Source organism: Trichomycterus rosablanca, chromosome 18, assembly GCF_030014385.1.
Source record: "Trichomycterus rosablanca isolate fTriRos1 chromosome 18, fTriRos1.hap1, whole genome shotgun sequence".
NCBI lineage: Eukaryota > Metazoa > Chordata > Actinopteri > Siluriformes > Trichomycteridae > Trichomycterus > Trichomycterus rosablanca.
The window spans coordinates 1,836,289-1,851,832 of NC_086005.1; the positions used below are offsets into that span (position 1 = coordinate 1,836,289).

Consider the following 15,544-nt stretch of genomic DNA (forward strand, 5'->3'; position numbering starts at 1 on the left):
TTAGTAGTATGTTAATAATAAAGAATGCATAAGCAGTGTAATGCTTTATGTTTAGTACTTTACAGAATCTGTTTCAATATAAATAAATAAATAAATAAATAAATAAATAAATAAATAAATAAATAAAGTGCAGATGAAGAGAAAATCAAAACCATCAGTTGCAGCCAGGGCGACCCGTGACGCAATTACGGATCAATCCATTTCAGCTCTTTAAAATAGTCGCATTCTCGGCCTTGTTCTTAGCATTTAAACTCTCTAACACTGAATAAAATAAATATTTTTATAAGCAGTCTTTATCTTAGTAAATAAAAGTGTGATTTATTTACCGCTAACTGAATTGTTTTTCGTGTTGATGGTCTGAAATGGTAGCGACCGGATTTTTTTTTACGCATGCGCAGTAGGTTTGGTGAAAAAGAAAAAACGCAAAATAGCACGAAATGGCGTCCACACCGGGTAAGTCAAATTATTGTATCATGTCATTTGTTCGCGAAAGAATACATGTTACGTTTTCTAAATTACTTTTTCATTCGAGGTAAATGTCTGGTCTGTGAAGAAGAAAGCGCGAGAAACGTTTATTCTACCAATAACGGTTTTCAGGTTCATTCATTTAGCTAGATTAGGCCTGGGTTAAATCCTAATCGCTTCGGTTTTCCTTAGTAGGTTCCCTACATAGTGCGCAAAGGAGCGGCTTTTGGGAAAGCAGTTTACAATCCATACAGCCATTTGTTATCCAACCTTTATTAACCACACGGTTCTCGTTAGCCGGTTGAAATCCGTTTTAATCCCAAATTGCTTCGCTTTTTAATCAAGGTGACCTTAATAGATTATAAATGCAACGGTTTGCGATGCTGCCTAGTGCAATGTGGGATGACATTTGGGACACGGCCTTAATTACTAGTTGCCGGCTGCTTTGTAAACATGCAGCAATACATCTTTAGCCTGTTTAGCATTATACTTATGTATAATTAAGTAATAAAAAAATAACGATAACCGTTGGTAATGCTTATTAAAAACCTCTGCATGATTTTACTCTTATAGTTTACAACATCCAATATCATATTACAGTTTACAATCTTGCATATTAAATTGTTTAAATGATATTTTTAGATCTCTCATAGAATAATTCTACTTTGGTTTTGTGTTGGAATGGTAATTAGCTGTTAAAGGTTAAAGAATCTAAAATGAAATTGAAAAATTGAAGGCATAACACAATAATAATAAAACAAAGCAGGTTATATATTTTGTGTAACTATAATAAAATTGCTTCAAGTTTGACACTGAGTATTATCACACAAGATTTATTTTTATATGGATCTTGGTGATTCTATTTAATAACGTTTAGTTCCCTTTACATCGTGGTTTTGTGTGTTATTTATTTATTTAGTTGCAGAATATAAAGAATGTGGCTTAAAAATGAATGTTACACTGTTTTAAACTACCTTAAATGGATTTGCCAAATTTGGGGCACATGAAACGCTTTATATTTGATATAAGTGTTTAACCTAGCTGATCTTTATATTTTCCAAATTATACCTGTAATAACAATTCAACTAGAATTAAAATAAAATAATAAAAAGAAAAGTTTTTATTGCCTGGCACAACACTTAAACAATCTGCTAGTAGTAAGTTGCTGAACTAGTGATCCTGAGGTTGCTGGTTCAAGCCCCACCACTACCAGGTCGCCACTGTCTGGTACCTTAACCCTGTAGCACTGTCGCCTCACAGCAAGAAGGTCCTGGGTTTGATTCCCAGGTGGCACGGTCCGGGTCCTTTCTGTGTGGAGTTTGCATGTTCTCCCCGTGTCTGTGTGAGTTTACTCCGGGTGCTCCGGTTTCCTCCCACAGTCCAAACATGCAAGTGAGGTGAATTGGAGATACAAAATTGTCCATGACTGATGAATCTTGTGTAACAAGTAACTACCGTTTCTGTCGTGGATGTAACCAAAGGGTGTAAAACATGGCGTTAAAATCCTAATAAACAGACAGATTAACCTTAATCCTAAATTTCAGTGTTGGTCACAATTGCTAATGGCTTTGGGTAAATGCATCTGCGAATTGCAGTACGTCCTAAAACATCCTAAATTAAGTGATTTTAATTAAAAAAATGACTAAAAGTTGAGTGGCGTTTTTAATGTGTTGATTATCTTGTGTTAGTTAGCTAGTTGTGTTACTGTTAGATGTTTGACTAAGACTGGTAGTGATTGAATGACTAAAATCTTAATATATACTTACATAAACGTGTTGCATTTGTAATCAAGAAGAATCTGCTGCATTTTAGATTAACATTATTTAACATGCTTTTATCCACTGCAACTTAACAATTGTGATTAAAAACAATCAAGCGATTGAGCAAAAAATATTTAAACCACTGCACTGGTTGATGGAACTACCAGGGAAGAGTGCACTGTTTGGAAGTTGATGTTTAAAATAAAGCATTTATTCAGACAACTGTCTTCAGTGCAGCTTTAATGAAGCTTGAGTTTGGATTATAAAGACCAATCGTGACAGTTTATGAATCGGATTGTTTTATTTAAATGAAGGTGATCGAGCGGTGGTGTATTTGCGTAAGAGATAAATTGTGTACGTTTTTTCCTTTCATGCAGATTACAGCAGTTACGGACAGGCTGCAGGCCAGCAGGGGTAAGATGGTTTTGTGTACTTCTGAAATGCACCACGTTTAAGAATATAAGAACGAAATTCCACACAGCAGCAAAGATGAGAGACTTTTTAACAAGAAACTAACAAGAAAAAGCCCTAAAATTCTTAGAAATAAGACTAAATATGTGCAAACATATAATTGCAGCTTATATGATTTATATTTGATTAGTATTTGTTGGGTCTTTTTACAGATACGGCTCCTATGCTGCCCAGCCCTCTCAGCCCTATGGACAGGGTTCCCAGGTAAGCCACACCTTGCTATTTACTCGCTGAAATCCTGACTAGACTTCTGCATCAGGCCATTTGTTTGACTTGAACATGTACTGCTGTTTTTCTATGCTGCATTTAAGCTCTACACTCATTATAATGAAGATATGTTTGGATACTGCAGTATTTAGTGTTTAATTAAGTCTATAATATAATGAAGGTATGTTCGGGGTGATCTCTGGCACGCATAGCTTTAGTTACTGGCACTCCTCATGTCTGCCTCAAAGCTGCAGGTTTGAATCCCCTCACAGCCACTGACCTGGACAGACGTCCACACAAACACAATTGGCCATTTTAGTGTTGCTCTACATGATTAGTCAATGTTACTATCAATGTCATTGAATGGTTATAGTTGCTGTGTGGAAGCTAACCTGTAATGTCTGCGTAGCAGTCGTACGGCCAGCAGCAGGGCTACGGCTCCTACGCTCAGCCTGCGGATTCCACGTACTCCCAGAGCGGTGGCTCAGCTGGAGGTGGCTACAACCAGCAGCCCTACGGATCTTCATACGGACAACAACCGCCAGCCAGTGGTAAGCTCAGACTGCCGTTCACATCCCAAACCTTTACCATGCGTCTCAAAATAGAAATTAGTGCTTCCTAAAAGCTGATTAATGCCACTGCTGGAGCGCTCAGTTCATTTATTATGGTTGATGATGAAAGACGATATTAAACCCATGTATTTTTCTGGCTGTGTAGGTGGTTACAGCGCCACCCCGGCTGCCCCTCAGGGCTACACTCAGCCCGTGCAGGGATACGGTAGCAGCACTTATGACGCCTCGTCTTCCTCATCCAGCGGTAATCAGCCCTCGTACAGCGGCCAGCCCGCTTACGGAAGCCAGTCTGGGTACGCTGGGTACGGACAACAGCCTGCCCCCTCCACCGCACCTCCAAGGTACCTGGCTGCAGTCCTGCCGCCTGCTTTAGTTTTGTTTTTTAATTAGATCTGAGCTTAACTGTAATGTCGTCGTTTCAGCTCCAGCGCGCAGCCGGCTGCGGGTTACGACCAGAGCTCGTACTCCCAGCAGCAGCAGCCGCCGCCGCAGCCGCAGCAGCAGCAGCAGCAGCAGGCAGGTTACCAGAGCCAGCAGGGCGGATACGGGCAGCAGGGCTCCTACAACCAGCAGGGTGGATACCAGCAGCAACCGCCGTCCTCTCAACAAGCTCCGCCATCCAGCTACCCCCCACCGTCTGGTTCATACGGGCAGCCTCCTTCCGGTCAGTACGGACAGCAGGGCGGCTCCGGAGGTCCATATGGGCAGAGTGACTACAAACCGCCTGGTCAGTATAGACGGACGTGACTGCTGAAACCAGACGAACCAAATTATTCAGTTTGGCCTCGAAGACCTAATTAGCTTCTCCCGTCCCTTCACAGGTAACTACAGGGCCCAGGATCACCAGGGCGGCGGCTACTCGGAGTCCGGTGGTTTTGGTGGTGGAACGGGAGGGGGGGAGAACCGCGGCCGTGGCCGAGGAGGCTTCGACCGGGGCATGATGAGAGGAATGCGCGGCGGCATGAACCGAGGAGGCATGGGGTAAGTGTGTGTGTGTGTAAGAGTGTATGAATACATGTTTGTTCTTTCCCATAATACAGGAGCTGTGACTGGCCATACGGGGCTGAGAGTCACACGGACAGGGAGGTTCTAAATTTAGTCAGATCTAATTGAAATATATTTATACCGGTATGACGGTCGGGGATATGATTGATCTCTGGACATTATATCCAGCGCAGTGCTGCAGCAGCAGCGTAATTCAGGTTATGTTATTAGATTATGAAAGCTGCTCTTTACAGTCGAGTTTGGATTCGTGTTTTTGGTTTGTTATTCCAGAAATTGACGCTTTAAATTACTCAGCCTCCTGAGTATCCATCACTTTGTTCAAATAGCCTTTATTTCACATATGAAAACATAAAATAAATCCTTACCCAAGACAATACAAGAATAATTCTAACTTACCTTGCAGCCATAAAAATATAAATATAAATGCAGAGAACAATAAACATACTGAACTATAACATAAATGAGACAGATATGTGTTAAACAGCATAAAATCTGAAATACTCTCAGCCCTCGACTACATGGCCAAAGGTAAGAGGTTTTAAAACATGAAACCTGAACGTTTTACCTCACTGTTGTGTTCATGAAAAGACGAATCTGGCTGTGTTTTCCCAACATAGTGTTACCTGTATATAAATCTGTTGAAAGATTAAACAGAGTTGTGCTCCTACATTTCACAAGCTGCTCTAGGGAGATTAAGTGGAGTTAACACCTCATTACATTATTAATAAAAGAGATATACTTATAGGTTTACTGTATTAATATAGATTATCTGAGTTGCATAAAGGGTGTGGCAACAGATTTGGCTTTACCTTTCCACGTGGGTTCATCAGTCTGTATGTTAAATATGGGTTTGAAAGCTCTGTGCTGCTAAAAGGGTTTAAATATAAAACTATTTTAAAAATCAGTTTGAAATCTCTACACGGTGTCCTCACAAAATGACTCGTTTTAGCTGTTCAAACGTAGTTGGGTTAATTTCTGCTTTTCCTCAAGGGTTTGGTCTCTTCATGGTGTAAGATTGTAGGTTGGTCACCTGATTTCAGGTTAAAAGAAGAAAAGAAAGAGCTCATGAGGCGTGTACAGGTTGTGTTGGTTAATAGTAGTGATCAGATTAAACATCAAACAGATTCAGATTAGTTTAATTGATTATTTTTTGAATGTAACTTGGTGGTTTTGCTCCGAAAAGCTGATTTACATTTGTGTGAGTTTAAAACTGTGTAAATCCATTAAAACTAGACTTTAATCAATTGAGGGTTAAGGGCCTGGCTCAGGGGCCCAGCAGTGACGATCTGACAGTGGTGGGACCTTAAACCACCAACCATCTGATTACTACATCAGTACTTTAATCACTGAGTTGCCACTGCTAAATAAATATATTAAAATTACAACGTTTTTCATGTGTGTTTGGGTTTGGAATTAAAAATAACTTCATTAGGTCGTCGGATTTAACACTGAAACATGGTGTTAATTCTTTTAATTGGTTTCCTTCATACACTGTCCACTAAAGTAGAAGTTATTTAATTCTATTTAATGGGTGGTTTTAAATTTGCATGAAATATTTAAGCAATCAAGTGTTTCAACTCGACCGATTCAGCTGTGCCTTGACACATGAGGGTTTCTTTTACTCTCTGATTTATCAACAATTAACAAGGTGTTTTGCTCTTATAGTTAATGGTTTGTTAAAGGCCACCATAACAGAAGAAAAATGATAAATTTGAAAAAAGGTCAAAACCTTGGGATTCTATATAAATATATAAAACTCTCCCTATACAATTTTTTTTTTCAAATGGCTTTAAAAGCCTTCAAATAGTGGGTTGATTAAAGTTGTCTAGGGTGGTTTTGTTCCAAAAGCTGATGCAGAGACAGACTGAAGTTACCACATTTCTAACTTTTAGATTTGCAAGGTGTTTAAAACTGAGGTTTACATACACTATCAATTCTAATTAAATTAGAATTAAAGGTTTTACAAGTATTAAAAAAAAATACATGGTCATGACTCAGTCGGTATCAATAATGACTTTACTGTAATTGTTTGGAGTTCTATTCTATTATGAAATATCTTTAAATCATTGTAATAAGCTGAAGTTCCTGGTGTGATGGAAAAGGTAATGGTGCAAATATTATAAGGCTGCCTGTATGGATGAGGAATAGCACAGATATTTATCCCCTGGCCAGAAAATTCTTTTTTGAGTTTATATTGAGTGATATTGAGAAGCAAAAAAAATCAGTATATCACGGGTTGGCATAAGAAATTAAATGGGAGTTTAATTTCAGACGCACACACAAGAAACTTTTAGAAAAAATGTATCTCATTATGATCAGAAGTCAAAATAATAAATTTCACCCTCCCTTAAAGAACTGCAGTTCTACACACTGGTTTGTGGATGTCAAGCCTAAGACCAAAGACTTAACCCACATGTTACAGTAAGGTCCTTTGAGCACCCCATTAGAGAGAAATTTTATCCAGATCACTCCCTTTGATGTGAAAGGGATAGCTGTACAGTAAATCAATGCAATGTTTGCCAATAGAAATTAGGCTAAAACTGCCCAGAACCCAGTCCTGTTCCCCTTCATTCAGTGTGTAACTATATTGGTCAAAATGTTTTCTAATTTCTTCTTAAAGGGTCGCTGATGATCCAGTGTTGGAGATGAAAAGGTGGTATTTGAAAGTGGATGCAGTGTTAAATACTACTTTTACGTATTAGTTACATATCTGAAGTTCCACACTAGAGCGGCATGTCTCGTAAAGAACCTAATAAACAGACGTGCACTACAAAATCTGTTGATTAAGTTGAGGCATACAAGTTGCATTACTTTCATATTTTGCAGATTATAAATGTGTTCTGTGGGTTAAAAGGGGGTAAATATACTGAATATGCTTGTAAGTAGTTTGGGTTTGTATGACGGCACTGCATCCACTTTCCTGATCCATTACACTTTACCTGACTTATTGATGATTGCATTTGTCTGAACTGAAGTGAATGAGATTCTTTAACATGCTTTGTCACGTTTATACGCTGCAGGTAACAAAGTGAGAGCCATGTAAACACGGCAAAACATTTACAGTACCGCTCGCCACTCGGTTTATGGGGACATAAAGAGTTGGTGGCTTCCTTTAATGTGGAGAGAGAAAAAGTGTGGTTAAACTACCTTTCTTGGGATCAAAAAAAGGAAAAATCTTGTATATTTTTGACAAAAAGTGTAATTTTTTAATTGTATAAATAGACTTTTTTGTGTACATTTCTTAAGATTGTTAAAAGATTAAAAAATGGTGTGTTATATGTTTTTTATGCTTATTTTGAACATCTGAAATGCATGTACCAGTTTATTTATGTAAGCAGATTGTTTCAGATGCAGCCAAACAATACAAAACAATACAGTTGAAGGGAACAATCACAACCTGGGTGTTATTAAATATGCTGGGTTATCGATGCTTTGTCTGCATGCAGTAAAAATGCTGCTTTGGGGTGTGTGTGTGTGGGGGGGGGGGGGGGGGGGGGGGTAATAATAGGTATTAATAGGTAATACACCTATTACACCAATAGGTGTAAATGTAAAAATAGCAGTGTGAATTTACCAGCCCTATTGTGCAGTCACTTATGGGCACTCTGGTGGTACAGCGGTGAAACTATGCATCTCAGCAGCACTATTAACCGGTCAGGTGTCCACACAGGCATAACTGTGCCAAATCAGGTAGAGGGGATCGACTGCAGTGACCCCTACATACAGGAGCACCAGAAGAAAATTGTGGAGTTCAAATTTAACTGTGGGTACTGCCTTATACTATATATGTTTTAAAGGCAACAGCATTTCCATGGGTCACCCATGCTTTATCTGTGTACTATATCAGGGTTTTTCAAACTTGCTTTTTTTTAAGCGACCCACAATTTGTCCCTTGATTTTTACATGACCCAGGAAACACAAACAATGCATCTTATTCTCTCTGCTCTGCTCTGTACGATCAGGTCTCACTGTGGTTTACAAGATGTAACATAAAGCCTCCGCAAGGGGGGGCGTTCGTGTCCAAGTTCATTTAATTGGTATTATTTTTCTCTGCGACCTGTTTAAGGGTTGTGACCCAGGGTTAAAAAAAAGATTGTACTATATAATACTGGTAGTAGTACTCGAGCATGAGTTGATGCCGTAGACGTGTTTTCTTTTTCTGGTGGCTTGATAACTGGGCTGCATCTGAAACAACAGAATTTCTGTACAAAGTTTCTGCTTCTGTGGTAGCAAAACCTTTATAAATATTATTGTTCAGCCACAAACATGTAAATAACCTGAGTCGTTAGTTGTTACTACAACCACCCCTGTGTATGAAGTCTTGGTTTGATTGTAATTAGTGGTGGTTTTGGGAGAAGGGGGGGTTTAATTAGAGCATACATGTCCATCGTTTCCCCATTATGTGGTACTGAAGTGGCTGTTTAAAGGGAAACTCGGCTTCATATCTTCGCTTATTCCCCCCCAGCAGCGCTGGAGACAGAGGTGGCTTCAGTAAGCCTGGTGGTAAGTTTAAACGAGTATTACCAAAGCATACACTTCGATTGCTTTACCTTCTTTATTTTTTTGGATGTTTGATTATTACTGAGGGGAGTTAAATAAAGAGTTTTAAGAATTTACAAGCAGTTATTTAATGGTGACATTGGGTTTGATTTTATGAGAATTAAAAAAAGCTGTATGGCTTTGAAAAGGCTTATTCAGGGTTTTAATAGGTTTATATGTCAATTTAATTTAAAGTGAGTGTCAATTAAGGGTTCATTAAATAAAACGTTGGGTCTTTTTAAGAGTTTGATATTGACGGCACACTTGCAGAGTAAGGTTTAGGTGTAAAGACTTTTAAAGATGAGTATTTTCCCCACAATATTAAACAAACTGGTATTTTTTTTAACATATTTAAATGCACAGAGAAGCAAGTGTGCCTGGGATATTTATACCCTGAACTTGGTAATATCAGGCGTGCAGTATTATACATTCAGACTAAATTCTCATCTTTCTCTTCCTTTCTGTGGCCCTTCTGAACTCGTGTTTGACCTCAGGACCCGAGGACATAGGTGAGTACGACCTGTAATCTGTTAGTTTGTGATAAACCGTCCATCTCTGCTCTCTTTGTGGCTTTTAAATCCACCGTGTGTCTCTTAAGGCCGCCCAGAGGAGCAGGATGACTCTGAAAACAGCACCATTTACATCACCGGCCTGACCGAGAACGCCACGCTGGATGAGGTGGCCGAGTTCTTTAAGGAGAGCGGCGTAATTAGGGTGAGTGCGGAGGGCTGTCATGGTTCTTCAGCGAATGAGGAGGAATCATCTGGAGAAATGTGATCGAAAAAGCGTCATAGGAATGATGGTTTTGAACGAAGTACCTCCATGGGCCCTTTACTGCTAACAAAGGAAAACATGGCAGGTTTCCTTGCTAAGAAGGAATATAAAGCAGCATATAGAAGCATCTAGAAGTTTGTTGACGTTCTAAACCTTATGCTGCCTTAATAGGATGAGCGTTTTGTACTTTGTTCATCACTAGGCTGCAGGCGGCAAGCTTTAAAACAATCCACAGTACAAAAATCTGCCAACAGTTTATTTACATGCAGTATTGTTTAAAATATACTAGTTTAAAACCAATCCATTTGGGCAGTGGTGTTTACGTACGTACGAACGAGTGTTTTTTGTCCCTTTGGTGATTCCATAATCAATGTAAAAGTGCGTTTCTCTACACACGTGATCATTTCTGTTTATTTCTTACTTTATAAACTCAGCAAAAAATTGATATTAGCAATCGAGTTGATTAGACAAAAAGTATAAAGCCGATAAAAAATACTAATGTGGTTGGCACTGTTGGACCTTCAATTGTAAGTCGCGTTGGATTTAAAAACGGCTGCTAAATGCCGTAAATGTAAAGGTGGAATCGATGCAGTTTAAATAACACACTTTGTTTTTGACCTTCATGTCTTAAATGATTAGAATTTGCCAGAGTTTTAATATTAATGAGCAACGAAGCAACAATGATGATTCCAGGCTTAGGAAACGTGGGGTTGCTGGCTAAAATGCAAAACTGGTCTCACCAGTCTCCATGCAGTGTTTTTCCCCTCTTGAAAGTCTTAGCCTATGGTGGTAGTCTTAGGGACAGTGGTTAAGAGTTCTAATCCCAGCTCTGCCATGCAGCCACTGTTGGGCCCTTGAGCAAGGCCCTTAACCCTCTTTGCCCTAGCTTACAAACAAGCTTGAATGAAACAGTTCAGGGGTTTTGCCAATCGTTGAGCATTGGTTTCTCTTGTGCTTCACTTCTGTCTACATCATATAAACAGTTTGTCTCATCGGGGGAGCTTTGAAAAAGTCTTTGTCGGTGTTCAATCTGATTAAACTTTGGGCGCAGCGGCAAGCGGTAAAAACCGAGCAATAAAGCGGTAAATCTGCAAGCTAATACAGCAGTGTTTTATTCAGTGTATCTGTCTAAATGCCAGAAATCCAGCTGTATGATTCTGTAACGGCTGTCATGAATGTTGTGTGTTTCTCCCTCCTCAGATTAATAAGCGCACTGGCCTCCCTGCTATAAACATCTACACGGATAAGGACTCCGGCAAACCCAAAGGTGACGCCACGCTGTCCTACGAGGAGCCTCCATCTGCGAAGGCTGCGGTTCAGTGGTTTGATGGTGCGTGATGCTTAAATCAAACTGTGTAAATAAGGGAAACGTGTTTAGTGTTAATACACTGCAAGTTTTTTGTTTCCTTGATCTGAGCAGGTAAGGACTTTCAGGGCAAGAAGCTGAAGGTGTCGATGGCCCGCCGGAAGCCCATGATGATGAGGGGTGGAATGCTCATGAGGGGAGACCGCGGTGGCATGATGGGAAGAGGAGGTAAGCGTGTACGGTCGTTTGGTTGAAATTGAAACACCCCAGAATTTGGGTGCATGTAAAAGCATTTCTTTCATCTGTAGGCATGATGGGTCGAGGTGGCATGGGTCGAGGCGGAGAGCGTGGGGGCTTCATGCCCCGGGGTGCGCCGAGGGGCATGGGCCGGGCAGCTGCAACCGGAGGAAATCTGCAACAGCGGGCCGGAGACTGGACATGTCCTAATGCGTAAGGGTCTCTTCTCACACATACGCTATTATGCTACCGGATGTATTAGTTTGGGGAAGGTCCATTCCTACATATTTTGCATAATTGCATTGATTATTTTTCTTGTTTCATCTCACAGTGGATGTGGGAACCAGAACTTCGCCTGGCGCATGGAGTGCAATCAGTGTAAGGCCCCCAAACCTGAAGGCTTCATCCCACCCCCCTTCCCTCCAGGTACTTACTACTGTAAAGACATCCTGACTGTTCGATTACAGGAACGCATTCGTGTGTAGTCGGAGGGCAGAAGTTTCTCCACATGAGGAACTACTGGCACTTAGACTGACCGTCTTTCGTTACCAGGCGGTGAGCGAGGACGTGGTGGTCCCGGTGGCATGCGCGGTGGGAGAGGCATGGATCGCGGAGGACCTGGTGGTCCGGGCGGCCCCGGAGGGTTCCGAGGCGGCAGAGGTGGAGACCGTGGGGGTGGATTCAGAGGCGGGAGGGGCATGGACAGGGGCGGCTTCGGTGGCAGAGGCAGAGGTGGCCCTCCAATGGACGACATGGGACGAAGGGGGCGAGGAATGGGACCGCCAGGCAAAATGGACATAAAGTGAGTATAGAAAACGTCTGACTTGTCCCATTACTGCTTATTCGTACCTTTGCATCTGCTCTCACAGCAAAAACGACAACATTGGCATTGTTTTATGTTTAAAGCTTGTTTATTATTTATCTTTTCTTTTTTTTTTTTTTGCAGGGGAGATCATCGCCAGGAGAGGAGGGAGAGGCCGTACTGAGAACCGTGACTGAAATTTCTCCCAACCTATGTTCATTATGAAGATTTTAAACTTGTTATTCCATATTTATATTAATGGTTAGTGGTAATTGACCGTTATTGTTACGTTGGTAGAATTTTATTTAGTTTAGCTTTTGTTTTAGTTGAGTTTGTGCTCCGAGTGGTTGTGAATTCAGATGCCGTGCATGCTGTTCAGTGTACAGTTTCTTGTGGAACGAGCTATTAAGTTTTTGTTTTATAAGCGGCTCTCCCTCTTCAGTTCTGTACGACCCATTCCTTGTAAAAAATGTTGAATTAAAAAACCATTAAGCTCCACTTGTACTGGTGTTTGTGGTAAATTCTGGCTCTATTAATTCCTCCTTTTTTTATGGTTTTATTTTTCCTCCTGTTTTTCTTAATCTGGTCATACCTGATTCCCCAAACTGTAACTTAGTCGGCTACTGCTCTACTCCTCCACTCCGTACTTGGACCATCACAGGCGCTGCCAAGCTGTATCGATCATGGAAGCGGGCTCTTCTATCTGTGATCATCCATCCTTCGAAAGATGGGAAGCCTTGAGTTGTCTGTGTTTACAACAGAGTAAATACCCTCTTAATACCACTGTAATAAAAAGTAAAGCTAAATTAATACCTGTAAACATCGTGTGTTTTCATCTTGCCCAACCCTGCTTGAGACTAATGGTTGCTGTGAAACTGCTGTCAAACAAAGGGAACCCTTCTTTTTTTTATCTGGGCTTGGGACCTGCTGTCAGAGTGCACTGAGAAGTACACCACCCAATGACAATGGATATTAGCCAATCATGACTTTACAGCTGTGCCACCCACATGATCTATTACAATACACTACATGTTTACTACACCTTTATTACACTGTGTTCTAGCTAGAAAGGTGCAGAATTCATTTTCTCAACTGTTTTATTTCAGAACATTATGTATGTACATGCAGGTTAAGGAGAGAAGAACCAGCCTCCTTAACAACTTTACCAGCAGAAACCGAGTCAGAACTCGTTCACCTGGGTACAATCACACATTCCCAGGATGCTACACTGTTAGGATTGTGTAAATCAGCAGCACTGATTTATAGAGTTTGTGTAATTCGGCTTTTCTGCCAAATTTCATAACCATCGCAGCCTCAGGATTTGTTTGGGTGTGTCGGTGCAGCATAAACAGTAAGACATGCTCCACAGCAGCCATCCAGGATCTAATCACATGCTGTTCTCAGATGAGTGTGTTAAAGGTAGGCACATCTTTTCAGAACACATGCTCACACATACTGAAGCTGGATTAAAAGAGCTGCACTTTAAAACCAGCCTGCCATGATTCATGGTGAGTCCTGCAAAGTTTCTGGTTATAATGCTGATTAACTGGATTTCTTCAAACAGGATACCTATGATCATCTTACTATTGATTTGAGCAGGATTTGGTGCTGAGGTCAGTAAAATGATCTGTATAAATAAAATAAATCATACATAATTACCTCCACATGAAAGGCCATGTTAGTAAAACGCTTGTTTGTGTAGAAATTAATTGAAATTTTAATGTGTACTATAATGGGCATGTTATTTAGTGCTAGTTAAGTTAGTTTGTGATTTACTAAAATTAATGTAACAGTCAATGCATGGGTATGTGGTGTGGGGAATGGATAGTGTAGTGTAATAAAGGTGTAGTAAACGTGTAGTGTGTATGTAAAGCCTACTAATGCTGAAATCCTGGGTTGAATCTTAACTGTGCTGTCTGGCGTCTGCACAGACATGATTGGCTAATCTGTATTATCATTAGGAGGTGCACTTCTCAGTGCGCTCTCAATCCAGATTCCAAGCCTGGATTTAAAAAAAAAGGGTTGCATTTAAAAGACCATTTGATACTGTGTCTGGTATGGGGATCAAATCAGCTGTGGAGACTCTTAAATACAGGAGTAACAGAAAGAAGGAGAAAAAACATAGTTTAGTGTGGTGTAGTTCGTGAATACTTTAGTGATTGTGTAGCGTATGTGTAGTGTAGTTCATGAGTAGTGTAATGATATAATATACAGTGAATGTGTTGTGGTATAGTTGATGCATAGGGTAGTGTAGTTCTTGGATACTGTAGTGTTTTGTAAAATGTGTATTGTGGTGTAGTGATTGTGTAGTGAATTGTGTATTGTGGTTTAGTGATTGTGTATTGTATTGGAATATAATGTGTAGTGAGTGTGTAGTGTGTTGTATTATAATGTGTATTGTGGTTTAGTGAGTGTGTAGTGTGTTGTATTATAATGTGTATTGTGGTTTAGTGATTGTGAAGTGTATTGGAATACAATGTGTATTGTGGTGTAGTTTATTGTAATACGTGTATGTTGTTTTTGTGAATGTGTATTGTTGTGTTGTGACTAGTGTATTGTACTATAATGTGTAGTGATTGTGTAGTGTATTGGAATACAATGTGTAGTCTGGTGTAGTGATTGTGTAGTGTATTGGAATACAATGTGTACTGTGTTAAAGTGAGTGTGTAGTGTATTGGAATATAATGTGTATTGTGGTGTAGTGATTGTGTAGTGTATTGTAATACAGTGTGTATTGTGGTGTAGTTTATTGTAAAAAGTGTATTGTGTTTTTGTGAATGTGTATTGTTGTGATTGTGTAGTGTATTGTAATATAATGTGTAGTGATTGTGTAGTGTATTGGAATACAATGTGTAGTCTGGTGTAGTGATTGTGTAGTGTATTGGAATATAATGTGTATTGTGGTGTAGCGATTGTGTGGTGTATTGTACTATATGTGTAGTGTAGTTTATATTGTGTTTTAGTGAATGTGTAGTGTGGTGTAGTGATTGTGTAGTGTATTGGAATATAATGTGTATTGTGGTGTAGCGATTGTGTGGCGTATTGTACTATAATGTGTAGTGTAGTTTATATTGTGTTTTAGTGAATGTGTAGTGTGGTGTAGCGATTGTGTAGTGTATTGGAATATAATGTGTATTGTGGTGTAGCGATTGTGTGGTGTATTGTACTATAATGTGTAGTGTAGTTTATATTGTGTTTTAGTGAATGTGTAGTGTATTGTAGTGTAGTGTATTGATTGTTTATCGTGGTCGTGTGTTTAGTGTCGAATTGGAACACAACAGCAATGGCGGGCAGCATTACACGCACTAGTTAGGGCACAAGTGTGCAGCCTGAACGGAACACACACACACACACACACAGCTGAGCCGATGTGATGTGACAATAACAGAGGACTGAATGCCGCCAT

At 40.0% G+C, this 15,544-nt stretch overlaps 1 protein-coding gene across 2 annotated transcripts; it reads left to right on the plus strand.

Annotated features, from left to right (window-relative positions):
- Window positions 1-407: 407 nt before the first annotated feature.
- Window positions 408-12,636, plus strand: ewsr1a (EWS RNA-binding protein 1a). Of its 2 annotated transcripts, none has more exons than XM_063014581.1 (16): window positions 408-453; window positions 2,603-2,639; window positions 2,849-2,900; window positions 3,313-3,454; window positions 3,621-3,816; window positions 3,898-4,202; window positions 4,297-4,456; window positions 8,946-8,983; window positions 9,514-9,528; window positions 9,618-9,733; window positions 10,994-11,123; window positions 11,214-11,327; window positions 11,408-11,549; window positions 11,668-11,762; window positions 11,889-12,138; window positions 12,283-12,636. In XM_063014581.1, exons 1-16 carry the CDS (start codon window positions 438-440, stop codon window positions 12,320-12,322), a joined length of 1,848 nt encoding a protein of 615 aa, XP_062870651.1. In that variant the 5' UTR covers window positions 408-437; the 3' UTR covers window positions 12,323-12,636. The 2 variants fall into 2 exon arrangements, with proteins under 2 accessions (XP_062870651.1, XP_062870652.1); XM_063014582.1 differs by having other exon boundaries at window positions 8,949-8,983.
- The last annotated feature ends 2,908 nt before the right edge of the window (window positions 12,637-15,544 follow it).

What these genes read in the sequence shown, in the direction of transcription:
- ewsr1a (XM_063014581.1), top strand. An exon ending in CAGGCTGCAGGCCAGCAGGG is followed by an intron (nt 2,640 to 2,848) that starts GTAAGATGGTTT and finishes GTCTTTTTACAG; the next exon opens with ATACGGCTCCTATGCTGCCC. An exon ending in TGGCATGATGGGAAGAGGAG is followed by an intron (nt 11,328 to 11,407) that starts GTAAGCGTGTAC and finishes TTTCATCTGTAG; the next exon opens with GCATGATGGGTCGAGGTGGC.